Genomic DNA, 26712 nt, shown 5'->3' with positions numbered 1-26712 from the left:
AATCTCGACACTGTTCAGGATGCCATCATGGAGCAAAGCCCACTCCTGCCTGGGGCACGTGCAGCAGCTTCTGCAGGGGCCGAGCTGCTCCCAGGCAGGATACCCATGTCCCCATCACACTCTGGCACCCGAGGCTGTGTGCCCCTTCCCATAACCCCTTGCTAGTGACTCTGTTCCCTCAGCCCTGCCCTCCTCAGTTTTCAGTGTGAGGCTGGGATGAGTAGTGCCCCGGCTGCTCTATGTGTGGTTTGGTAAATTCGTGCTTTGTTTTCTTTCAATTTCCACTGGCCTTCTCAAAGCACAGTGTGTACGGACTGGTCAGAGCCAGGACAGCCTCTCGCTGCACTGATCTGTTGCCCCCAGTGCGGCATCCATTTCTCCTGCCCTCAGTGCCTCTCAGCACTTGGGAGAAGCGTTCTTGCTGGAAGCAGATAATATTCCCTGCTGCTGCTGGCTGCCCCCACAGTATGAAATGCACCCACACACTGCTCCACTGTCAACAGAAGAACAAGCACAAAACAGTGGCAATACTCTGCCCTGTGCTGCTGCTCCATCCCAACCACAGCAGCAATAATTTGCAATGACAAAACAGAAGCCCCATCCTGCTCCAAACCAGTCCCAGCCATCACCCCTCCATTTGCTGCTTGTACCTCATTTTGTCATAGAATCGTACAATCATAGAATGGCCTGGGTTGAAAAGGACCTCCAAGATCATCTAGCTTCAGGCCCCTTGCCGTGGGCAGGGTTGTCCACCCCCTGCCCTGTTCATCCCTCTGCGATTTTGCAGCACTGAGAAAGACAAGGAGAGGAAATACAGTGAGATAGGTGGGTTATCAGCCCCCAGATGTAACCATAGGGAAAGCAGCTCCTGCAGCACAGATTTCCTTCCCTTCATTCGGTTTGGAGGTGGCTCCAGCTCTCCCCAGAGCCAGCAGGAGGGCGGGGTTGGATGCCTGCATTCTCCTCCCGTTTCCCTGCGAGGCCCAGATGCTGATGTGTCTGCTCTGGGTCTCTTTGGCTCCCCAGGTCCTCCATGGCTACAGCAGGGAGGAGACAGCTGGGAAGCCGCCCCTATGGGCCCGCTCTGCTCCTCCAGCTCCCGCATTACATTTGCACAGCTGTCTGCCCGTGCTGGAGCAGGAACGTGCGTCTCTGAAGAATGCAGGGATTAATGGACTGGAAGGAACAGGGCAGCTCTGAGTACCGTCATCATCCCAGTGCTGTGGCCCCGTGCCGGCTCTGCTCCAGCAGTTCCTCTGAAACACCCCAGCTCAAAGCGATTTTACAACAAGCCTTTGTTTCCAGCGAGTCTGACCTCCTCATTAATAAATCAACTGTGTTATTGAATGCATGAATAATGCATGATCATGCCCAGCCCTGCTCTGAGCGGTGTGTAAAAATTAATTAATCCTCTCACATCACGGCCTCAAGGACGGGTGGTGAACAGCTGCATGCTGCCAGCCTCTGCAGCACCGTAACAGGGCATCCCAGCCCCACGTGGCTGCATCCTACTTACCTCTGGATTTGGAATTCCACACTGCTGAGGCCTCCCCCTCCTCCAGGGATTTTCTGAGAGGTTCCTTTCCCTGGGTGTTTTAAAGTGGGAAGTTCCCCTTTGTTATGGAGCTGCTAGAGGTAACCCCAATAGCTGAGCATCTCCTCTTGGAAATAACATTGGCTTTTTTCTTTCCCTGACATTTTCCTGCTCTGGCTGTTAATAATGTGAAATCCTAAGTAAATGTCTCCATTCAGGTGTGTTTAACAAGAAACCATGAGCTAACACTTTCATTGCTGGTGCAATCTCCCAGAGACTCCCACGTGGGAATCAGCCCAAAGATACCTCAATCCCAGCAGGATCCTTCCCTGCAGTGTCATGGGAGGGGTGGGAACACATTTAGTTGTTTTAAAACATGACAAAAGCTTTTGCCCTGTGCGTGGTGCCAGTGAATAGCTCTGCAGTTTGTTCTAGACTGCTTGCTTCCATGCTTTGACACCTGCCCCTCCTCTTGTTCCTCTGCTTTATCTTGTATATGCTTGGGCTGCTCAGGAGAAGTGATGTGGGTGTCCTGGGGAAGGGGATGTGGTTGCATCTGGGCTCTGGGGGGTTCAGAGCTGGTGTAAGCTGGCAGTGGCCCTGCTGGCATGGGGAAAGCTCTGCTCCCCAACCCAGTACACAGTGTTTCAGCAAACGTGCTGAAAAATAAACACATTTCCTTATAGCTCCACATGCACAAATGTTACCCTTGGCTCCATGCAAGGGGTTAGGAGTCCTGGGACTAAAGGGGCTTTTGTTGGGGAAACATTTGCAAGAGTCATTTGAAAATTCCTTCTAGATTTCCCTTCCTGACACCTTCTCCCAGCTTTTCCTCAGACAACAAAGATTATACTGGAGGTTTCCAGCAGCCCTTATCACTGGGAAGTCCCTTGTGCCTCATCCCCACTTTCCAAGCTCCTTCCCAGCTTATCCCTGTTTCATGTGAGCTGCATAGCTCTCCCCCTCCCCTCCCCTCCCCTCCCCTCCCCTCCCCTCCCCTCCCCTCCCCTCCCCTCCCCTCCCCTCCCCTCCCCTCTCCTCTCCTCTCCTCTCCTCTCCTCTCCTCTCCTCTCCTCTCCTCTCCTCTCCTCTCCACCCAGTTAAATGTTTCTCACTGAGGTTGTCTTGAAGCATCTGCAGCTTCAGTAATCCCCTTCAGGTTGCCTATGAGGAGTGCTCCAAAGAGTACAATCACTCTGATACCAGCCCCACACTGCTGCTGGGAGATGCTGAGGCTCCAAGGTGACTGTCTGCACACAGTTCATGGGACCTGGGTATGGGGACAGCATGACCTGAGGTTCCACCATCCCCATGATTTTAAGAAATGCTGAGACAAGGTCACCAAACCTTCCAGCTCCTCATGCATGGCTTGGGTCCTGGGTGTGGCTCTGCAGACAACCAGGTCAGGTCTGGAACAAAGCTAGGATGGAAACTTTGCTTGTTTGTGCCTGTAGCTATGGCTGCTTTCTATGATAGCCAAGAGCTATGTAGGGAGAGGTTTGACTTCATATGTCAGGACAGTGTCTGGTGGAAAGAAACTGTGGGTGGTTGGGCGGGGGAGCAAGTGACGCTGGGGAGATGAGGAGTGCTGGGACAGGGATGGGTGTTGGGAACTCTGGCTGCTGTGTGGAACGCATGGCTCATGGGGCCATCTTGCTCAGCAAGGAGTTAGGATAAAGGCAGGCTATAAGCTGCTGCTGGTCCCCTGCTGGCTGTGGGAACCATGAACTGTCTTTGATCCCAATGCAAATCTCTGTAAAAGATGGAAAATCTCTTCCCTAGCCTGTGCCTAGTTTCCCTGTGGGTTGCTGAAGCACATACTGCTCACCTACGAAGGATACCAGCCCCTGCCCTGCTGGCAATCCCATGCCCAGCACTGAGCTCACCAGCAGAGCAATCCCAGAGGGCACAGCTCAAGGCTCCAGGTGCCCCTGTGGTGCTTTTCCTTTTGTGCTGTCCTTATGGCAGCCCAGACTTGTACTCATCAGCAACTCATCAGTGCTGGCCAGTGCCCGCAGGCATTCCTGGAGCAGTGGGTGCTCTGCACTGTGCTGGGGCCCTGGCTGCACTGCTGGGTCAGGGGCAGAGCAGCATGCAGTGATGCCTGCTGGCAGGGGCTGTGCTGCTGGCGAGACACAGCTGGATGGCTCGACATTTTTCCAGGCCTGTGTCTCAGTTTCTCTTTATTTTACATGTTTTTATTTCCTATTAAATGTGCGCTGTCTCATTTCCTCCATGAAAAACAAGGCTCTTTCAGCAAGATGAATTCCTCCAGCTCCAGCAAAGCCCTACTCTGTGCTGAAAAACAAACAGGCTGCATGGATGGCAGCTGCATTTGCCCCTGGAGATCTGCTGCCGGCCTCAGGGCAGAGATGCTGACACACTGTGAGGGCTGCCAGCACCAGGCCAGCCCTGTGCTACCCCCTCCTCTCACAAAATGTCCCTAACCCCTGTCCTGGAACTGCTAGAGAAGTATCAGTGCCACCATTTCCCAAGCAATGGTCTACCCTGGCCATGTTGTTTAGATGCTGGGAAAAACAGCCAAAGGCTTGGAGCTGCCTTGGTCATGGTTTTGGGGTTTGGCCACAGTTTTGTAGCCCTCCTCCTGCATTAGAGCAGATCCTCAGAGACTTGCAGGGCTGCAAAAGCTGCTACCAGAGCATCTGCCTCCGCTGGAGCAGCAGCACAGATGCCTTCAAGATGAACACACTTCCTCTGCTGCTCCACCTCCACCTGACATTTGGGAAAACAGAGCTGCAGCTCCAGCTCCCTGGAGGTTTTAAGCTCTCCTAATTGGAGTTACACATGCTGCTAATGATGCTGAATGGTGTGCACTGCACAGGGGGCAGCATGAAGGGAAGCCAGCCTGGTGCAGGGCAACGGGTGCTGGTCCTGCTGGGAGCACTGACAGGGACTCTGATCTCCAGGATCGGTGGGGCTGATGTGCACAGCTGACCCAGTGTCATAGATGCAGAACTGTGCAGCCTGCAGCCCAGCCCAGGGAATTTGGGGATGGAGGTTTGGGGCTGTGGGCTGTGGGTGAAGTTTGAGGTAGAGCTTTGGGAGTGGAGGCTCGGCCAGCTGTGTCTCAGCTCCAATAGAGCCCCCACAGTGCCCATCTCCTTGTCCAGTCCCAGAGCAGATTTGCACCATTTGGGGGTTAATCTTCAATTCTTGACTGTGTTGAGATGAAGACAGAAAAAAGCAGTCCTTCCAATTGGTGCTGTTGCTGTGGTAAGATCTGGGGTTGATGCCTACCCCCTCCCCCTCCCCCCACCAGAGCTGCCTGTGCTTTGCTCTGGGCTGGATCCACCCTGTCCCTCCCTTGCAAAGTGGAGGTGGGTGCATGGCAGTTTCTGGGAAGGCTCCTCACAGCTGATTTCACAGCTCTGGCAGCTCAACTCTGCCCTCCATCCACTTCCATCCTTCAGTCAAAATAGATGGGCAAAATTAAAGTATTGGAGCTGAATTCATCAGGCAAAGAGAAACAGAAAGATGTTTATTTTCCAGCCCTGAGCTATGTATTTCTTATGAAATGCTGGTGCGTGCCGGGTGGAAGGCCTGTCAGGGCTCTGCAGCCACAGAAATCCTCAGGACAGGGTGAGTGCCTGTGCTCCAGGGCTGCCATTGCCACCGTGGGGCAGCTGCTGCAAAATAAAGGAAAAAAGGAAAACAAAGAAATTATCTCAGGCTGAGGTGGATGGCTTTGACAGCTTCAGGTTTCCTCTGGAGCCAGAGGAGCCATGTGTGCTGTGGGGATGTGGCTTCAGACAGGCAGGGAAGGGGTCAGGGAGTAGAGCTGAGGGCTGGAAACATGGTGGGAGATACTGGCATGGCAGGCTGAGCTCTTGCACTTACGAAGAAAAGCACAGCAGTGCCCAGAGCCTGCAAACACCAGACCTCCGTGCACATCCCTGGTGAGGGGTGAGAAGCAGTTGATTACTGGGTGCCAGTGATTGCATTAGTTGGGGAGTTATCAGTTGCCCTGAGCTGCTAGCAGCAGCTCTGGAGGGAGGAATGGAAGTTTGCACCTCCAGGCAGTAATTGCAGCCAACTTTCAGGCCCTAGGGGAACAGCAAGAAGCGTGGGGTGGTGAGAGATGGGTAGGTGAGATGCAGGTGGTGGTTCCAGCCCTGCTCTGGGTTCTGGTGCTTGTTGCATACTGAGGATGCTGTGGGCTGGACTATATCAGGTGGGATTTGGGTTCCCAGCTGTGGCCAGCAGATGAACTTGAATTTGCTGTGGAAATGTTTATGTCTACATCCAAGGGTTTTCAGGGCTCCGCAAGGCAGGGAAGATTCAAAATGCAGGTTCAGTGGTGGCCCATGGGGACCAGCATGTTTACTGGGCTTCGGGATGGCTGTGGATGAGGAAGGAAATAGCACATGCACAAAATCCTCTGTGGATGTGGAACTGGAAAGATTTGCAAATACCAGAGAGGACAGAGAGGTTAGAAAAATCTGCAAGAAACACAAAGGCCCAGTTTGGAAAGCGAAAAGCAAATCCATCTGGAGAGGAGTGGAGGATGGCAGCAGCACAGCATGCAGTAGATGCTGCAAGCCAGGGTGGGAAAGGCATTCAGGGGATGTGTAACACAATGCCAGGAAGGAGCAGGAGCCCCTCAGGCTGCCCTCGCCCCTGGCTGCATGCTCACAGCTCCTTGCACGAGTTGGAGTTGCAATCCCCCACCATGACTGAAGAGGCGATGATCGCGATGATCTGAGCAGGGGCTGAGTGGGTCAAGCTGCACATGTAGGAAATGCCCGTTTCTGGGTGTTCCCTACATTTCTCCGCTGTGGGAGCTGGAATGGAGCTGGCAGTGGTGGGATGCTTTGAAGGGTGCTCTGGACAACCCCACCCCTTTGGACAGCTCCCAGGGGAAGGGGCCCTGTGGGCATTTCTTCTGGAACAGGGAGGCTTTGCAGTGATGGATTAAAAGCAGATTGATGGGACATTAATGGCTCTGCCATAAATCCCTGCTTCAAACGTTGTATGAGAGCAGGGAAACAATGATGTTCCCAGAGCTCCCTTGCTTATTAAACAACCTAATGAAGTGATGTGATTAAATGTAGGGAAGTCTTTTTGGCTGCCCAGGTACTTTGTGGCAACCTGGGATTATTGAGACTGTCATTTGAGAGACCCAGAGCTCTAAGAGCAGCTCCTGCCTTGTCACTCAGTGGTTAAGTGACTTTGCAGAGCTGGCAGCGGGGTGTCTCCTATAGAAATTCTGCTGCTCAGAACTTCTGAATGAAACCACAGAACTGAGAGTGATGAATACCCAGAGAGGAGAAAGGGAGATGAAGAGGAGAGGGGCGAGTGCTTGGTATGTATCACATCTTCTGTTCTCCAACAGAACCAGCACCATGTGGGGCTGCCAGCTGCTGCCAGGGGCTCCTTGGGGCTCTGCTACTGCTGATAATTAATAGCAACAGCAGTAAAGAGAGCTGGTGAGCTGGAGGGAGAAGAGCAGAGTCCAGGCTGCAGAGGGAGAGTGGGAAGAAACAGCATGAGTAACAGACGTAAAGAGAGAGAAGGCAGCGTGACCTCTGCAGATACACAAATTACTCAGCTCCTTTTGGCTGCATCATAGACTTCTGACTCACTAGGCAGGGGATTTAACCCCAGGATCCTGGACTGTGCTGACTGCCCCAGCCCCTCACTCATGTGTGAGAGTTTTGGGGTTCCAGGTTCCCCCCTTATCCTTGAGGCACTGGTTATCCCTGGGACTTGGGGAACTCAGTATGAAGTCCCAGGAATTGGGGAGGGGGATTTGTCCTGGCAGATGTTCCACACAAAGGTTCAGATCCCCCTGCCTTGGCCCAGCCCCAGCTTCGTCTTCACCAGCCCAGGACTGGTGATGGGGGGCTCTGGACTGACCTACTCCCCTGCTCCCCCTCTTGAGGGGTTCAGCTCTCTTGGGCTTGGCTGTCCCCTCCAAGCCATTGGAATAAGAACTACTGTGAAAGGAGAGGGTTTTCTGTTGCACAGAGCAAGAGGGAACAGACGGGAGATAAGGGATGGAGCTCAGCTAGGTAAAAAATACGGGAGCAGCATGATTTATTTGCCACTTCCCTTCATCTCCTTTCCTCACAGTTTTCATCATGGTTTGTGAGGATTTATCTTGAAGCTTGTGTAGTGACTGGATTGTCTCCATGCAGATGTGGTTTCAGAACAGAGCAAAAACCATACGGCGAGGAAAATAAACCTGGAGCTGGAGTGCATTCATGATTGATAACCTCAGCTCAGGGCCTCCGGGTGTCGGAGCCCAGCTGGGACTTCCACCAATACAAGTTTCATTATGAGATTCGCTGTACTGCTGGGGGAGGCAGCAGCCGCCTTTCTGCTACCACATTGCTGTTTCATTCCTGAGCATCCATGCTTCTCTGCTTAAAAGAGGAGTGAGTAACAGCTTGCACTGGACAGGAGCAAGGTTTTCAGTTCCACTGGAAAGGCTACACATTCTGCTTTTTTTTTTTCCCACTCCAAAATAATACAAGAACAGAAATAAGTTTCTTGTAAAACAGCTCTCATTTGGAGCTGCAGGAAACGTTATTTTTCAATACAATCAGAATACCTCAGTTCTATTTTTACCCTCAGTAAAGCCCTTAGTGGGAAATAGAGACTCTGGGTTGTTTCTGGGGATGCAGTGTCACCTGTGGCTGACACTGGGTGCTCCCCCAGGGCTCTGTATGCTGGCAGCTGTGGTGGCATTGGGCACATGGCCACAGCCATCCCCTTGACACCACCACCTGCCTTTGTGGCAAAGGACAGGGCTGAAACAAGACTAGGGGCTGTCTTTGGCTTTGCTGCCAAAGCACTCCTAGCTCTGACCCCTGAAATGGGAAAATGGGGAGCCCTGGGGTCTGCAGAACTGTAGCGGCTCCTTTGGATGATAGATGCTGATTCCCCAATTTTGGATCTGAGGTTGTGCTAGCTTCCCATTCTGGGCAGCTGCCAGAGCCAGCAGCTGTCCACATTTCTGCTCTGTCCCTTTGCCCAATTTGCTCTTTGCACAACTGGGTCTCAGATATTTGGGTGAAGAGTGGCTGGAGGAAGGACTGGGTGAGAAGTCCATGCTCTGAAGCATTCCTAGCTCTCCCAACCCTGGGGATGATCCAGGGTTAATTATGACCCTGTTCTTCTGAGGAGGAAAGAACACATTTATAGGGGGAATATAGTCCCTGGAGGATCGATCCTGGAATGTTTTTGGAAATCTGATGCTGCCTTTGATGCACACAGCTGAGGGACATACAGAGCCTGTGAGGAAGAGTTAACTCTTACCTGTAAGAACCCACTGCAGGGGAACAGTGGGGCTGGGTCCATCCTGTGTTTGAGGCAGCCAGGTGCTCATGTATGATCCAGCATGTGAAAGGAAGAATATGGGACGACTCAACCTGGAGAGAAAAGAAACAATCTCCAGTGGAATCTGCCTGCCCTGAAAGAGCCTGAGAGGAGAACATGGAGCCTTTGCTCGCACTGGGAAAAGCACAAAGCAGAGGCAGGAAGGGCCTCAAGGAGCAGCCTAAGTGTGTCTGAGCAGTCCCAGCTGTGCTGCAAAAGTATCTGTGGTTCAAGGGGAGGTGGGGAATAGATGGTGAGACCCTGGGAGCTGGAGGGGTGTGGGAGTGGGGGCTGCACCAGTAGGAGCTTGGAGTATGATGGGATGTGTGTTGCAGACCCTCATGAGGAGCTGCAGGGAGAACAGCGCTCCTGGGGTTTGGCACAAAGTTACCAAGAGAGAAATTGAGTCAGCCTCCCTGGCAGGTCTGAGCAGCTAGAGAAATGAGCTGAATTTATAGCTGTAATATTTGGAGCTGTTTCTGGGTATCTCTGGGGTTTTGCTGAGGCCTGTTTGCTACTCACACTCTGCCAAGCAATATAGGCAAATCTGCACCAGTGTAATGAGCAGCAATAGAACGGGGCCATTGAGCTTGCTTCCCAGATAAGGTTGCATATCCATCACCCCCAGCCCCCTGTGCTTTGCTTTCACCTTCCCATCACACACACACAGACACCAGTGTGGAGCTGGACACCACTGCTGCACACTCAGTGCACAGCAAGGGATTGCATGTAGGAAATGCCCCCACCTGGGACATGCAGCCCAGACCCCAGCTCGGGATATCTCAAGTGCCTTTGGCAGCGGTTGCAGTGAGGCTGTTGGAGGTGTCTGTCACTCAAGTTGGGTTTTTCCAGAGGACAGTGGAGCAGGCAAGAAGTTGCTGTGCTGAAATTGACAATGTCGTCATTCTGTCATAACACACTGTCAGGTCATCATAGGAGGACCATATTTGTTAGAAGCAAGATCAGCACCAGGATGTCCCCAGCCATGCCCTCTCCAGCTGGGGCTGCTTGCTGGGAAGGAGCTGCTCCAGATCCAGCCTCAGCCCACGTCACCCCAATTAAAGTATCTGAGGCTGCTGTTGAGGAGCAGATGCTGGGCGTAGGAGCAGTCCCCCAGGCACCAGTGGGCTGCAGCACTTTAGCTCCCCCCAGCCCTGGGGAGCAGCCAGGCTCACAGTGCAGCTGATGTCGTGCGAGGGAAGCAACCGACTGGCTCCTGCCTTTGGAGAGGAAAAATACTGGACAAGGAGGAGGTGGCAGGGATGAAGGCCAAATCCAAGGGAGGGCTGGAAGGGCCAGTTGCGGCTCAGGTGTTTTCTTTGCAAACAGACAGCAGTGAAGACCACACAGAGCAAGGGAGGTGACAGAGACTTTGGGACAGTGCTGCAGCCAGCAGGGAGCTGTGTCACCTGCATGCCAGAAGCTAGATAACCCCTTACATCCTTCCAGGGGCATACTGCATCACCTGAGAAGCAGGCAGATGTCCACCACAGCTTGGTGACTCCTATGCTTCTGTGTCCACAGCTTGTTGGAGTGCTTGTCCCCATTGCTTCTGCCACCCCAAATGACAACAGCCTCCCTATGTGTGGGTATTCCCTCCCATATTTTTCATGTATTTATTTAAAACCCCATGGAGTGGCATCTTGTGGTGATGGGTCCCACCAGCTAATTGTGTGCTCAGCTTGGAATATTTGCTTTCATGGTTTCCAGTGCACTTCATTTCATTGAATTATTGCCTTGTTCTTTTTCTGACCAACACTGGCTGCTCTTTCAGCTCCAAGCTGCCCCCAGGAGCCCTCATCCTTCTCTGCCACCACAGGCTGTGGCACAGTGCCCTGTTCCTGCCCCAGTGTGGGCTGCAGTGTGTCAAGCAGCCAGAGATGCACCAGAAAGCACAGCGAGTTCCTGTCCTGTGTGAATAGCAAGGAGAGGGGAGAACTGTCCTCTTTTATCAGGAGCAAAATCGAATGTGCCTGCTGGAGAGCAAGCAGCTGCACAGCTCATTTCAACTGACAGCAGCTGCAGTGTGCCAGCGTGGGGCCATCTGCAAAGCTCTGCTAGAGCATGTGGCACTACAGAGAGGATGTGGGGCAGTATGTCTGCCCCCCAGGCTTGCCATGGGGCTGAGGGTGCAGGTGACCCCATTCCTGGATGGGAGGAGATGGACGGATGGATGTGGGGTGGGTGGTGTGGAGGGGCTGTGGATGAGCCCTGGGGAAGGATGCTGGTGGCTGCTCCTGGCACGCCAGGTCTGTGTTTGCTGGGCTGTCCTAGCACTGGCTCCCAGATCATGGGGAGCAGGCTGCCTTTGTGTGGGGGTGGTGGTGATGGGCACAAAGGGGTGGTGGGGGCAGGAGAGCAGGAAAAGGAGGGGATTCCTCTCCATCTGAGGTCTCCAGGCAGCAGCAATATCCCAGTGTCCGTGGGGTCCATAGTGGTACTGGGAACCTCAGGGCAGGAGGAGGTGGCTCCCAGCCACCTGAGCTCCTTCCAGAATCTTTCTGAAGTATTTCCATGTACTTTTGCATGTCTTCCAAAGTATCTGTGTTTGAGGAGCTGCCTGACATCACGAGCTTCCTTGCCTTGTGTCAGGGACAGGTAAGGCAGTCACTGCAGGGTTACTTGGTCACCTGCCCTTGTCACTATGCCTCTCTGGGGACCCATTTGTGCCATGACCCACTGCTGGAGAAGGACACTGCAGATTCCCAGATCAGCACCATTTATACCCAGGGGTAATAAATTGCTCCCCTGAGAATTTATGGCTCTTTAGTCAAAAAGATAACCAATGACCAAGGGTGAAACAGGCTTTGCCAGGCTCCTTCTCTGCTGCAGATGGGCAGTGCTGCTGCTGCTTGTCCTCTGCTCAGCTGCCAAATGGTTTGCTCCCAGGTTGACGTTCATGTGAGGTGTGCTGCAAAACCCATCACATATGGCCTGGTTCAGTGAGTGGTCAAACCGCCTGTGTAGAGCAGAGAGAGGACATCGTGGGACTTCCAAGGTTGAGCAGGGTGTACCGGAGCCTGGCAGGGTCCCTTGCAAACCCCAGGGATGTGGGAACACCATGTTGCCTTCTTGCCACCCCAGGCTTCACTTTCTCCTCTGTTCAGCAGGGGTCCAGTGGGTGGGATGGAACCTCTGGGATGGAGCAGTGAGACTGGGACAGAGTGGAAGCAGCAGCTTCCTCAGGAGCAGCTTTAGGGCTACGCACAAGCCCCAGAGCTTGTACCTGGGATCGCTTTCTCTTTGCTTATCTAAAATATCAGCCCTGATGTTTCACAAGCAAGGATAAGCCAGTCCTTTCCATAATACACCCAGATGGGAATTGATGGGGGCCATTTTACATGCTCCTGGAGGCTACTGTCATGTTCAAGACAGCTTTGAAAAAATGCAGACCTTGCTCAGGGAAAAGAAAGGTCCTTGTGTCCTGTGAGCTGCCAGTGCAAACCACTGTTGAACCAGCAGAGAACTGAATGGACTGGGCCACTCAACCCAGGAGAGGAGAGGATACGATGTCCTGGTAGCAGGGCTGGGTGTCACTGAGCTGGGGGTGCTGCAGATACGCTGGAGCAGGGAAGGGTCCCTGGTTGGTGCCCCGCAGTTCCCAGCCCCCGGCACTGTGGCTACGAGCTGAGCATGCAGCAGCACTTGGCCCCATGCCATGCCCCACTGCCAAGAGCTAATGGGCGGCTGCTCAGCCCTGCAGGAAAAAAAAAAAGGGGGGGGGGTTGGACTTCTCTCCTTCACATAAATGAGCTGGATGATTTAATCCCTGAGAAATGTGAGGTCTGATGAATTCTTTATCCCCTCCCTGCACTTAATGCAGCCATGAGAATAGCCCAGGAGATGTGGGATGGGGAGGAAGGGGTTTGGGGATGTGCTGGGGGGGCTCAGTGCTCACAGTGCAGTCTGAGTGGAGCTGGCAGCACCACCTAGGTATGGGCTAGCCCCACTGCCAGCAGCCTGTGACATGCAGCAGGGATGAGGTCCCCATGTACTGTGATGCCATTTCCCTTCTGCTTTAGTAGTGTTTTTTTGGTTTTTTTTTTTAGTTTGCACTTTGCCTTTTATTTGGCAAGAAACCAACTCTTCCTTGGGCTGTTCCAGCAATGAGTTTGCTAGGTCTCAGCCCCTTGGAGAAGCAGTGCTCCATCCCCATGGGGTGACACAGTAATGGGGTTGAGACAAATCTCAGTGCTAGGCTGTAAAGTGCCCATGCTGCTGTATGTGTGCCAGCTCCCCCATGCCAAGGCTGAAAGAGGAATAACAATAAAACCTTGGCATTGCTTGTAAATACTGCAGGTTGTGTAAAGGAAAAGGCTTAGCGCAGAGTTCCTTCCTGCCTCAGTTTCCCCAGGTGATGGGGAATGTAGATCCCCTTTCTTTCTGGCCTGCATCTTGTCCCATAGCAGCAGCAGGACCAGCCACTGGAGCTGTCCTGATCCAACCTGGCTTGTCCTGCTTCATCACGTCTCTGGCAACAGCTGAACAGGAAGAAGTTTTCGGCTGCAAGCGAGAGGCATTGGGGTTTGCATTCCTTCACTGCGTCAGCTCTGGTGGGGCTGTGGGATGAGCAGCTTGCATGCGTTTTCCATTCCCTAAACCTTCCCTGGCTGACGCAGTGCCTGTACTTGGGCACCCAGCTGCTGAGGATGATCCTGAGAGGTAATTTGCCTGTACATTTAATGACCAAAACAGCAGCCATGATCAAAACAGGATTATTTCTTGTTTTTCCTCTTTCTTTTTAAACACCTGGTTGGGACAAAGGTCAGCTGGCTTTTTCAGCTGTGTTTCTCACTTGGAATCAAGAGCAGCTTGTTCTTTCCAGCCTGTCTCCATCTGCCTGGTCTGGGCGGGTGAAGCAGCATGTCCTGATCCACGAGGTTTTTGCATCTTGGTTCCAGCAGCATGAGATGCTCAGGGATGGATGGAGGTACCAGGCCATGCTTGGAAGGAAGGCAGCAATGTTTGAGCTGTGAGTAGCTGTGAGGAGATGATACCAATTTTCTCCACCTTCATCCCTCACTTTTTGCTGCGTTGACCAAAGTGACCCAATTGCCCACCCCACTGGGCCGAATTTTTTGCTTCTAGAGCACTTGGGACTGGGGGGCTGCTTTTCTTGAGGGGTGTTTCAGGTACCTTCCACATGTCCCTCTTGCAGCTGCACTCATGGAGCATGTCTCCAAGATGTTTGCTGGAGGTGGAACTGTGGGCATGGAGCAGCCATGCTCTGCCTGGCCCTGTGCGCAGCCAGGGGAGGAAGTGCATCCCACAGCATCCCATCACATCCATCACAGTGATGGGAGAGCAGGATCTGTGCATGACAGAGCAGCATACTTTTCCACTTTGCTCACTTCCACCTCCAGAGCTTTGTTTGTAGCCATATGTTTCTCCTGGTGATGCTTTTCCAGCCTTCTGGCTCCTGGAAAGTAGCTCTATGGTGAGCCAGTGGGGGGAGAGGGGGGGGAGGGGAATGGGGGACGGGACACAGCTTAATTCTGCATGCTGATAGCAACACCCTGCGCTTCACATGGAGGTGCTGGTGGGATGTGCAGAGTCCCAGGGGAGCTGTGGCTCAGAGCTTCCCCTGTCCCTGCTCAGGACTCCTTCCCATGACACCAGGTCACCGCAGCAGCACCAGTGGACCGGGGACGTGACTGCTCAGTGCCGGGGTGCTTGGCAAGGGCAGGCTGCTTTGACGTTGTGCATAAAGCATGTGCTGATCTGACCCATTGGTCACAGGGGCAGCTCGGGTTTCCTGTCTTTATTTTTTCCCTTTCTGATCTTTTTTTTTTTTTTTTCTTGGTTGATTTTTTGAGCTCTCCAAGGAGAGTTTGAAGATCTGGCTATCAGAAAGAAGCACCACGCCATTAATCATCTGTGTTTGTACAGCACCGAAGCACCAAGAAGAGTGGAGGCTTGGCTTGGGATGGGACAGCTGATGCTGTCATAACATGAAGAATAAGCATCTTCCTCTGTCCTGGGTATTATTTTTGGACATCTCAGGCTGTAGCATGGGGAAAGGGGAGTCCAGTCTGGGGTCAACTCTTTGCTTGTCAGTGTTTGAGAAGTCTCTTGAACTGCAAAATTCTAATTCTTACAGCCGTGGGGCTGGGACCACTGGCTCTAAATGGCTTTCAGAAAGTGGTCAGATTTGCTCAGATCCCCATCCCTAGTCCCTCTCTACCCACTGTTTCCTGTGTGTGTGCTGCAGCTCATGCCCATCCAGGCACAGCCTCGGAGACCTCTGCAAAGCTCTCTGCTCCACGTGGACCCCCTCGGCAGCTGCCTGCTTCTCTGCCTGGTCAGGACAGGCCGTACTCACAGCTCTGGCTCTGCCTGTTTGTGCTTTCATACTTAAGATATTTCCTCCCCTATCTTCGCCAGACCAAAGTGGTATTTCTGTTGCAAACCTCTGCAGAGAGAACGCATGAGGGAAGGTCAGAAGCAGGATGGGAAGGGGCATCAACCAAAGGGAGGTGGTACCATGGATGGCCAGAGCCAACAAAACCCATGGGAGCAGGGATGCTGCCAGCCTCCCTCCAGCATCTGCAAGAGCTGGGGAAGGCTTCTCTGCAGCCACACCATAAGTAGAGCATGTGATGGCCAGAGCTGCGCTCAGAGCTGTAGCTCACAAACCAAACAGGACAGCTTTGAAGGTGAACTTGGACACCACAAGAAATTCCTACAGAAAGAAAACTCAACAGTCACTTGGCTGAGAGTAGAATTCATATTTGCAGGATTTTTCTACAGGTTTTCGTGCTTCGCAGCAATGGGAGCTGTGCTAACAGCTTCATGGCTCTTACAGTGCAGTAGATAGTGTCTGGAATAGGAGACTGTTCCACGTTGGGCTTTGCAGGAAAGCTTTTCTGCAATCATTTGCCCTGTTGGGTGCCTTAGTTTCCCCTGTACATACTTCAGTGCTTAGCTGAGTATGTATTAGGTAACAGAAGAAAAAAAAAGAAGAAAAAACCTAAACACATTAAAAATAGACATGCTCATTTGGATTTGGAGACTTTCAAATATTTTTCAAAGCAATTGATGTTAAACTCCATGCTGGAAAACAGCATATTCGTTCCATAATGATTTTGATCTTTCTCCAGCTGGCAAACACGTCTCCATCTCAACCCTTTGTTTAAGCAACATGAAGTACCAACACAGTTTTTCCTTGTGCCTCTTCGGTGACCTGCAGGTCTGGGGCGTCCACATGCCCCTGCTCACTCCCAGGAATTGGTCACAAGTGAGACCACAGTTATGGGGCAAGGAAAAGACCACTGTGCTGGAAACAAACACTCAGAAGTGCTGCATGGATCCCAGGGCCAAACAGGGGATGCCAGCTGCTGGGAGCTTTGGGGAGGGTCTGATTTGGCTGTTTGAAGCTTGCTGCTGGTAGCTATCATCAGCCAAGTAGGACAATGCAGAATCAGCCCCTCCCAGGCAGCTGCCAGCATCCAGTGGGTTTTGGTCTGTGTTGGCTTTGATCAAAAGCAGCTTTTCCTGGCCCCTCCTGCAGATCCACATGGCTGGAGGGAGGATGGGGACAGTGAGAGCCCCTGTCCCCTAGACCTGAGTGGTACTTGGGATGGAGATGCCCATAGCCTGCTGTGCCTGTGGCACTCCCTGCTCAGCCCTGTGCTATTTCTTAGCACTGTGAATATTCATCTGGAGCCCCTGGGAGCAAAACCATCCCCCCAGGCACCTACAAGCCCACCAACCCCTGCGTGTCCCCTCTGCTCAGATCAATTTTCCAGTCCAGTACCTGAGAAGACTGAGACCCCACAACCCTGCTCCTTCCTCTTCATTGAGCATCATCGGGATTTAAATTAAAGCCCTCACCAACTGGGAGTGCACAAAACCTGTATTGTGTTTTATGATGCTATCCACCAGAGCCCGGCACGGGGCTGGCTCCCTTCCGCAGGACAGAGGGCAGTTGGGTGTCTTCGTGCCATGTCACTGCCCCGTGTGGAACAGCTCTGGGGACTGGTGGCACATGCTGAGCCCCCACACTCCGTGCTCCCGCTGCCATGAGAAATGCAGCTGGAAAACACTGGCCCAACCGCACGCTCCCAGAGCAGGGGCCATGGCAAGGGAAGGGCTTATTGAAATTATTAATTAGCCTTGTTTTTAAACAAGAGCTCCGAGCAGCCTCTGCAGCAGAAGGAATTGTTATTAAACGCCAGCCCTCCGGCAGACAGGCCATGTGTGCGGAGCCCGCAGCGCCTGGCTGCCAGATAAAGACGTTATTGTTGTCATCTCGCCTCCGACCCAGCCCTCCGCCTCCCGCGCTCCCACCCACCCCGCGCCCACGGTTCCCAGGAACAAAACCCCCGCGCAGTGCTGCGCGCCCGGCCAACGCTCACTCGTGGAGAGGAGGAAGAGGAGGAGGAAGGCAGACAGAGGGAAACTGCCCTGGGGATTAATAAGAGGCAGGAGGAGGGAGAGGTGCACGCAGGTAAGAGGTGGGCAGGTGCTTCCCCCGAGGCTCACCTTGCCTTGCCTGATGTCCAAGCCTGGATGCTGCACTGATCCACTGGTCCACGATGCTCCTGCCCATTCCAGCGTCTCTTACACTCACAGCAGCATTCGCTGTTCCTTTCCTCTCGCTCTTTTTTTTTTTTTTTTTTCCTGTTCTTCAGCAGCTGGAGTCTCTTTTTCCTTCACTTTGCTTTGTTTTTGCAAGAGTTTTGCTCAGCGTGGGGCAGGCTGGCGGTGGAAGGGGCTGAAAGTAGAACTAAGTCCCGTGTGTGATAGCGTTGTGCCTATGGCCAGGTGCTTTCTGTGGCGGCTCCCAATCAGACGCAGGCTCAGTTCCCCATCCAGCTACCCGGAGAGCTGGGGGTGGGGAGGGGGCTGCTCAGCCTGAGCTGTGCCCAGGGTAATCCTCTGCCTGGGAAATCAGCCCAGAAAGCGTGCAAGGAGAGGGAAAGGCTGAGAGGAGAGCGTGCAGCTTTGGAGTCGGGTCTGCTCCCAGGGGAACCTCCGTCACTCTGTGCGTTGTGGGCACCGGGTCACTGAGCAGGGAATGGTTTGCAGGGAATGGGGTGTGGGGCGGGGGCTGCTGTAGGGTCCTGCTCCCGCAGGAGGAGGGCTGGGATTGTATAGCGAGGTGGGATGAGGCAGCCAAGCAACATCTGGGTGACTCAGGAGCAGTTTTCTGCACCCTTTTCTGCACTGTGGTCGAGCTTTCCTACCCAATAGGCCGAGTCCGTGCCTGAATTATGCAGCCCACTCCTGGGGCACATAGCACTGCCTTTGCCACCCCATTAGAGGGAGCAGCTCGGCTGAGAAACGGCTCTTCATACCGACTTCAGCAGGCGAAGGGAGAAAGCAACGGGGCAGGGATGCTCACTTAAATCCTGGAAAAAAGTTTTTGGCGCACAGAAGAGATTCATTTTTACACCAAACCTGCCTTTCCTTGCCTTTTTGAGAGCTGGATGCTTTTAGGAAAATAAATAAATAACTAAATAAAAGGATGGAAAACAGAAATTAATCTTCTTGGCAGCCGAATGCAAGGCATGCAGCATGTGAGGGCTTGGAAACTTTCCTAGGAGCTGTGGGCTGCCTTATCTGGTGCTGGGCTTGTAGCATCCCATAGCCTGGGGGAGCACTGGGTCCTGAGTGCCCCTTCCTGCTGCAGGGCAAGGGACAGGGTACTCTCAGTGGGAGGGATGAAAGTATGGCCGTGGGAGGTCTGCTCTGCCTCGGGAAGAGTCTGGGAGGGAGGGATGAAGCGGAAGGAGCTGACAAAGCATCAGAGAGTATTTCTCAACCTTTTACAAAAGCAGAGCTAGCACGATGCGTCTGCTGGGAGGGGAGTGGGTTGTGCATGGGGGTTTCCTTCTGTGGGTGCAGTGCGGAGGTGTGCCAGCTGAGTCGGGAGCAGCCCCAGAGCATGCAGTGTGGGAGGAGGAGAAAGAAGGAGTTGCTGAGATGGAGAAGGCAGCAGTGGTGCTCTCTGCCTATGCTGCCTTCCCACGAGCCCTCCTTGGGGGAAGAGGTTGCAGCAAACAGGATGAACTTTTTGCAATGAGTCTGATGACTGTGACACAGCATGAGGAGCACTCCTGGCATGTGGGCACATGAGCTGTGCACTGCCATCCCCACATCTCACAGTCCTCAAGCTGAGTCCACAGATACTGCTTATGAGCCCATGCTCATATTTGAGCTGCTCTCCAGCCAGGCTGCAGCAGGTCCCCTGGGACATCTGTGTCCTGAATGGCCACATGAGAAGAAATGCTGCACCGACCCCAGCTGGACCAACAGCCCATGGCTTGTCTTTTGGATGGGAAATTGCTGGGAAAGGGCAAGCAGGGCAGTCATTGTATCACTGCTCTGCTCCCTGGACTCCTTGGGAACATGCGGGTGGTCGCATGTCTGCCTCCCCTCAGAAGACAGCTGTGCTTAGTGGTTTTCCAGCATTCCCAGCACTGTGGCACTGCTGGATAAAGAACCTCCTGTTTCGGGTAAAGCTGATCAGACCCAGAGCCTTGCAGAGAGCTAATGGGCTGTTACGGAGACTGGAGGAGGAGGGAGACCAATAGGGGAGCTTTGCTGACTCCTTTTGGCTATTTTTAGGTAGCATTTCTTGTTCTGCTGTAGAGCACAGGTTCCCAGGGGAGCTGGGGGCATTTTCCGGCCTGCAGAGTGGAGATGAAATGGGGGATGGAGGCAGCAGTGGGAAAACTGTGAAGGGAGTGAGGCTATGGCCAACGGGCTGGAAGGAGTCCCTGGTGCAGCAGTCAAGTCTTTGCCCTCACCTGCCTTAAAGACAAAGGCTTCCTTTATCCCTCCTGGCCCCTTCACAGGGGGTCCCTTAAACATCTGTCCATAGCCTACTGCTGCTCCCTGTATACACAGTTGCTTCAGGAGGCAGCGGGGAGGGCAGGAGACACCCAAGAGAGAGTGATGTGAATTCTGCCTGCCAGAAATTCCCCAACGACCTTTTCAAAGCTCCCTCCTCTCCCAGAGGCTGCGATTTCTGCACCAGTAGTGGTGAGCACTGCTTGGGAGCAATGGGCTGGTGAGATGCACCAAAGGTAAACTATTTGGAAAGCAAACACCAGTGTCATTTGGGGATGAAATTTCCAGCCGTTGCACTGAATTTTCGTTGGTTGCAATGGGATGACTGTAAATGTCAGTAAATTCATCTTCGTGAAAGTTGTCAAAGAACAGACTGCTGATGGTGTTCTGTCCAGGGAGAGCTGGCTTTGAACCTGTAATCCTTTAAAACTGTAAATCTCATGGCAGCCTTGGGCTTGTTGCAAAAAGCCTGGTTGATGACATTTTTCTGGATGTGGGTGCTTCAGGCCATGAGCTGCTGACTGCAAATTGCAGGGGAGTGAGTCCTTCTTTCTGTGCCTGGGCTGGGAGTGGTGAGCAGACTGGCTGCAGTCCCAACCCTGTAGGGACGTGGCAGTGGGTTGCAGGCAGTACAGTGGATATGAGGGTTTGCCTTCTGACACTTTCCTTCTGTGCTGACAAATGGCACATGATGCTGCCACTCTTGGGTCTGGATTTGTGGCTCAGACACTATTTCTGCTATAAGCAGAGACCATCAACACCTACAGTGATGGAGCCTCATGTTGAGGGGACAGCACAGCTGTGTGTGTGACAGTGTATGTGTGCCTGGTGTTTTCTGAAAGGGCTGAGAGCTGATCCAGCTCCTGAGCCTGGTGGGGTGATGGTGCAACCCAATCCTCCCACCTCGTTGTGATGTTGCTCTGAGTGAAGCCATGCCCTGTGGCAGGAAGGAGCTGAATGTCTGCACTTCAGTGTGTGCTGGATGGTGTACTGCATCCCAGCCTCCTCATCCCTCCACCACCAGCCAAAAGCAGGTATCAGATACCCCCCAGCTCCTCCGGGCTTTCTGGGTGTGAAAATCCAGATCTGAGTTTTGGAGCTGAGGCAAAAGCTCATGGAAAAGTTTGGGACAAGATGGGGGGAGAGTTCATGCAAAGGGAGCTGTGGCTGGGAGAGGAGCAGGATGCTATGGGGCCAGAGAGGGGCCTGTGTGTTGGGAATTTGTCTGTACTCCTTGGCCTGCTGCTGAATCTGTTCTCCAGCAACACAGAAGTGTGCACGTACATCCCCAAAGGGGTCTGACTGCAATACTGCTGAGCTGAATATCTGGCGGTGTTGCTCTTCCCTCTGTTCCTCCCTTCCCCCAGTGAGATGCCAGAGCTTTGATTAAAAACAGCAGGCATGGGAGCCTTGTAGGGTTAAACAGAGCCAGATGGGAGTGGAGTGAGACAAAAAGGAGAGTAACACAGGCCAGAGAAGGGCGGGGGGTGGGAACAGGATTTTTTTCAGGGAGAAAGTCAATTACTTTGAGCCCCAGGAATGCATGGGATTGCTTCAAAGGGAACAGGGCTGGCACAGCCCCAGGAGCTAGAAGCAGCACCCACCAGAGTTAGAGGGGAAAGGGGGTTGCTAGCTGGAGGGGACCCAGGAAGGCATTTCCATGCCAGGAAAAGGCAGCAGGAGGGGGTTTGGTGATGGGTGCTGCTTTCGCTTGAGGCAGCCTGGTTTGAGCTACAGAATCATCAAAGCCTCCTTCCCCATCCTGCCATCCCAGCTGTGATGTCCCCGTGGTATCTGCTTAGTTAGCTCAGAAGATCCGTCATCCTCTCTGTCTCATCTTCCTCCCTACCCTCCTCCCTTTCTTCCCTGACTTGGTTCCCCTTCCCATCCTGGCTTTGCCCAGCTCTTCCATCTGCTTTGCTGTGCATCCACCTGGACTCCGCTTTTCCTGGAAGAAAACTGGGAAAAGCCTGACAAACACTCCCAGGTATCTGCTGCCTGCACAGAAAGTACAGAACCTGGCCTGCTCCAGCTGGCCTGGGGAGCATCCAAAACTGGGAAAAGCCTGACAAACACTCCCAGGTATCTGCTGCCTGCACAGAAAGTACAGAACCTGGCCTGCTCCAGCTGGCCTGGGGAGCATCCAAAGCATCTTCTGCACCAGGCTTTCTTGGGAGCTCATCTGCAAAGAGCTGGATTCCTCCATCCTCCAAGCTGTCAGCTGGAGAGCACCCAGCAAAAATCTTGCAAGGAAGGTTGCTGCTGCTGTTCCAGGCAACAGGGATGGGACAGAAAACCTCTGTGGGCTTAGTAACGACCACCTAAACCAGGATGTGGTTGAGAGGGAGAAGTAGCAGATGTGAGTTGTTGAGCTGAGGGGCACAAGGTCTAGGGACAAGCAGAGACCTCATTTGATCCCTCTAGATCTCCACTGCTACTGCACTCCCCCTGAATTACCAGCCCAGCTCAACACCCTGCAGTGGGGATGGTGGTGATCAGTTATTTGGGCAGCATAGGGAGCCATATGGCAGAATACCTTTGGTATTGCCCAAGTGTAATCTTGCAAATGTCCTTTTATTATCACACAGCCTTGGAAATGGGCTGTCCTGCATTAAATCCTGGTCCCTGAAGCACAACACTATCCATCTTTACTACTCTGCTAGCTGCTGCAGGCCTCCTGATGCTGTTACACAGCCAGTTTGTTGCTGAATCATTGATTTTTTGGCTCAAGAGCAAAATTAACCTTAATCCATCAAGGCCTCTGAAAGAGCAATCCATCCTTCTGGAAGAGGGGTGCAGTGAGGCTCCCATCCCACACTGGGGATGTCTGCCCACCACTGGATATGCTGCCTATTGAAGCTGAAGGAATGCAGTGGTTCAGAGCAAGAAAATGTCCCCTCCTGGCTCACCTTCTGCTCACCTCCCCACTGGTCAGGGGATTTCTGCTCTCCCTGCCTGTCTTGATGATCCCTTGCTTTGTCTTTTGCCAGAATTATTGCCCAGTTTCCTTGCAGTTTTAGAACTATTGTGTAGCTCTCTTCCCTTTTAATGCTGAATAAACAGGGTTACCTGTATCTCATTTCTGTGCCTTGCTGTGTATGTGACTTGTCTCTCAGCTGTGGTTTGTTCTTTGAAAAGGCAAAAAAGTAAAAAAGTAAAAATCAACCAATAAAAAAATAAAAAAGAAACAAGACCACTCAAAAACAAAACATAACTGAAGAAAAAGCAATCCCAAATGGCATAAAGCTGAGCCAGGGGAGATCTTAGTGAACTCATGCTCAGGAAAGGTGTTGGATGTAAAGATAACTTCCAGGGGGAAGGAAAATAAATAGCAGGTTACTGTCTAAGAAGTAGAGTAACTCCTGCTGCCAGAGACTGTGGTTACTGGGAGGTGATGCAGAACCTAAAGTGCTCTCTTCCTCACCCACCTCTTCTTGTTGTCTCATTCAGGCAAACATCTGGACCATGAAGTTGGCCTTTAGCTTGCTTCTCCCACTTGTTCTTGTGCTGATCTCAGAGGTGAGAGGGCAGCGGAGGAAGCCTCCACGGAAACCCACCCGCCCGCCTCCTGAGCCCATTGAGCCTGTTGAACCCGTTGAGCCCACCGAGCTGCCCCCACCCCTGCCACCTGGCCCCCCTTCCATCTTCCCTGACTGCCCTCGAGAATGCTACTGTCCCCCGGACTTCCCCTCTGCCCTCTACTGTGACAGCCGCAACCTGCGGAAGGTCCCCATCATCCCATCCCGCATCCACTACCTCTACCTCCAGAATAACTTCATCGACGACCTCCCAGAGGAATCCTTCAGGAATGCCACAGGGCTGAAATGGGTCAACCTCGACAACAATCGTATCCGGAAAGTGGACAGGCGGGTCCTGGAGAAGCTGGAAAACCTCATCTTCCTCTACATGGAGAAGAATCAGCTGAAGGAGGTGCCTGCCTTCCTGCCACCCAACCTGGAGCAGCTGCGCCTGAGCAGGAATCAGATTTCCAAGATCCCTGCAGGAGTCTTCAACAAGCTGGAGAACCTGGTGCTCTTGGACCTGCACCACAACAAACTCAGTGATGGAGTCTTCAACAAGAACACCTTCAAAGGACTCAAGAACCTCATGCAACTCAACCTTGCCCACAACATCCTGAGGAAAATGCCACCTGGGGTGCCCAGTGCCATCCACCAGCTCTTTCTGGACAGGAACAACATTGAGGACATCCCCAGTGACTACTTCAAGGAGTTTCCCAACCTAGCATTCATCCGGCTCAACTACAACCAGATCTCCGACAAAGGGCTCCCAAAGAACTCCTTCAACCTCACCAACCTGCTGGTGTTGCACCTAGCCCACAACAAGCTTACCAACGTCCCTTTCATCAGCCACAAGCTGGAACACCTCTACCTAAACAACAACTCCATTGAAAGTGAGTTGCACTGGCCAGCTGAGAGAGATTTGGGAAGCAGATAGGTTGAGGGATGGCAACATTTTGTTCAAAAGGGCATTTTTCACCCATCTGTATGTGAACCTTTCAAAGAGAGAGTGCAATCGCGAGATGAGCTCAAGTTTTACTATTGGAAAATGAAGGTAGATTTGTATAAGGTGAAGGACGACCTAAGGATGAAGGCAATAGCAGAGAAGCAGGGCTAAATCCCTGTTGGAGCTGCAATGCTTTTCTTAGGGGATCCCTGTCATTGAAACAGTTACTTTCCTAACAGGGCTTAGAAACAGGGCTATTTAGAAAGGAGTGTCTGTGCACATGTTTTAAGAACTGATGCCAAATACACAGTCAAGATGGTTAGAAATAACCCAGCTTAGCTCTCAAGCAGAGCCTCACAGAGGAATGAACAAGGAGAACAGGGTTGTGATGGAGGTTGTCTTGGCAAACTAACCAGGGCAGTTTCACATGGCTTCAGACAAAGCACAGCAAATTCATGGTGCTGGCCTGTAGATTGTGTAAACACAGCCAGCACGTTAGAGAAGAAGACAGAGAACCATTCCTGGTCACACCAGATGTTTCTGCTTTTAGAAGTCCAGCAACCTGCTGTCCTTGCTATCTGCAGGGGGCCAAGAATGCAGCACTCCTGCCAGAAATCCTCTGTGCATTGAGGAAAGTGAGCTGGGCTCTCACATTTCAGACTCTGGTGGGGATTTGGGGGCTGCAGGACCTGCACTTACTTGTTGTGAAGCAGCTTCCAGGCGGACACTGGTCCCAACAGGTGATGTGACATCACACATGCTGCAGTATTTATTGGACATTGACAGTATGTGGCTTTAAAGTGGAGGAGGTGTAAAGTCATGGACCAGGCAGTGGCTGCAGCATCAGGAAGGGGCAAGCCAGAAGCTGGCTTCTTAGCAGCCAAGTACTGATCTTTCTGTGGGATATGGTGATATTTTTGTCTCCAAAATAGCTCTCTGAAATGGCATTACTTGCCTTGCTTTGGCTGAGTGACCTGGTTCATTTCTGAACAAAAGCAAGATTTTCTCTTGCCAGGGTGACTGGGCTGCACCCTGTCTCCTCAAAGGGGATGGGGATTCTCCCATTGGTAGCAAAGCAACCCCATTGTGGGGATGACCCCACGAAGACTGGGACAGATGAGTGTGTGGGGGTCTCTAGCATCCCCCTCTGCCTTTCTTTTCCTCATCATTTCTAATCCATGTATTTCTCTTTCTCTCCCCACAGAAATCAATGGGTCACAGATCTGTCCCACCTCCCTGATGTCCATCCAGGACTTCTCCCCCTCCGACCTGGACAGCGTGCCCCGGCTCCGGTACCTGCGGCTCGATGGGAACCTCCTGAAGCCCCCAATCCCCTTGGACCTGATGATGTGTTTCCGCCTCCTGCAATCCGTGGTTTTCTAGCCCTGAGCGCCTCTCCTAGGACTTGGCTTTGCACAAAGACTTGAACCTCATCAGCGTTTGACACTTGGGACCCTCTTTACTTCTCTTTTCCCTCTCTCACCCCTTGGCCTCTCTTGTTCTTCTCATGTCCTCCCACCCCTTCCTCATTACCTTGCCTGTAGAGGCTTCTGCAACCCTAGGGGTTGTCTTCAGGACAGCAGTGCGTTGCAGCATCTGTCTCAGGTCCCATCATCAGCCTAGGCTGCATGGAGGGCTGTCACTATGCTGTGACCCTGCTGTCACCCAGCCCACACTCCTTACCCCACCTGGCCCTTTGTCAGCACTAGAGCTGGCTCCATCTCTCCCCTGAACCTGGCAGAGTTTTGGGAGGGTGGGTTCAGTCCTACCCAAAGCATCTCCTGATGGAGCTGATGAGGGGGCTGTTTGGGGAAGGGATGGCACAGGAGCGAGCAGTGCTGCAGGACAGCAATCACACAGCCCTGTGATGGAGCTATTTCAGCTCAGAGCAGCCGTAATCTGAACAAACACCAAACCCAAACAGCCGTGGAAGTCTGAAACCCGAGGCTGACCTATCTGAAGGCAGCTGCATCCCTGCACTCGGGGCTGCAGCACGCGATGGAGCTGAGCCCCTGCTTTGGGAAGCACAGCCCTCGATCTTCGCACCACCTCTCTGCAATCCGGGTGTGTCCTGCGGCCACGTTCAACCAACCGCAGTGGAGCGGGGCTGCAGGTCCCAGCCCGACCCCGGGCCGTCCCCCCGAGGGGTTCCGCGGCCGCCGCCCGGTTCGGTGCGCGGAGCGAAGGCTGGGACCGCCGGGCAGAGCCGGCAACGACACCTCGTGGCCACAGTCACGGCCGGGGGCCGGGATGCCGTCCTCCGGCTGCTCCGCGACCTTCTGCCCTCGGGGACTGGGGGCCATGTGGCTGGGGGCAGTTGGGCAGGAGATGGTGGAGGGAGGTGGTCCTTCCCCTGCTGTGGGGTTCACAATACACCAAGAGCGTTCCGCACCCCTGCCCTGATTTCAGTCCTTCCCCCCCGCATCCTGCTGCCTCTGTGCTGAGATGCGGAAGTGGAGAACATCTGGACTTTGTTGGCTGGGTGACACCCTTATTACCACCCCCTGCCCTGCTCTCCCCTCCTCCCTGCACTCCCATCTCCTGCACATTCTTGTCACTTTCTTGGACTGAACACA

At 53.0% G+C, this 26712-nt stretch overlaps 1 protein-coding gene and 1 long non-coding RNA gene across 2 annotated transcripts; one reads left to right on the top strand and one right to left on the bottom strand.

Annotated features, from left to right (window-relative positions):
* Positions 1 to 5014: 5014 nt before the first annotated feature.
* On the bottom strand, positions 5015 to 17492 carry LOC136051032 (uncharacterized). The gene is made up of 3 exons (XR_010622447.1): positions 17360 to 17492; positions 8816 to 8928; positions 5015 to 5181 (listed from the first exon to the last, which is right to left on the bottom strand). It is a non-coding gene; the product is annotated as an uncharacterized LOC136051032 (long non-coding RNA).
* PRELP (proline and arginine rich end leucine rich repeat protein) lies at positions 17187 to 26398 on the top strand. The gene is made up of 3 exons (XM_065740237.1): positions 17187 to 17324; positions 23123 to 24083; positions 25341 to 26398. The coding sequence occupies exons 2-3, from the start codon at positions 23138 to 23140 to the stop codon at positions 25517 to 25519; spliced, it is 1125 nt and encodes a 374-aa protein (XP_065596309.1). The 5' UTR covers positions 17187 to 17324; positions 23123 to 23137; the 3' UTR covers positions 25520 to 26398.
* The last annotated feature ends 314 nt before the right edge of the window (positions 26399 to 26712 follow it).

The sequence above is a fragment of the Cyrtonyx montezumae genome, unplaced genomic scaffold (genome assembly GCF_038088225.1).
Source record: "Cyrtonyx montezumae isolate F1298 unplaced genomic scaffold, pur_monq_1.0 scaffold_26, whole genome shotgun sequence".
NCBI lineage: Eukaryota > Metazoa > Chordata > Aves > Galliformes > Odontophoridae > Cyrtonyx > Cyrtonyx montezumae.
The sequence above is the reverse complement of the archived record's forward strand: the minus strand, read 5'-3'. Positions and strand labels throughout refer to the sequence as shown.

Coding starts and splice junctions, on each gene's coding strand:
- PRELP (XM_065740237.1), top strand. CDS start 23,138: ATGAAGTTGGCCTTTAGCTTGCTTCTCCCACTTGTTCTTGTGCTGATC. Junction 24,084..25,340: donor AAACAACAACTCCATTGAAA/GTGAGTTGCACT, acceptor CTCTCCCCACAG/AAATCAATGGGTCACAGATC.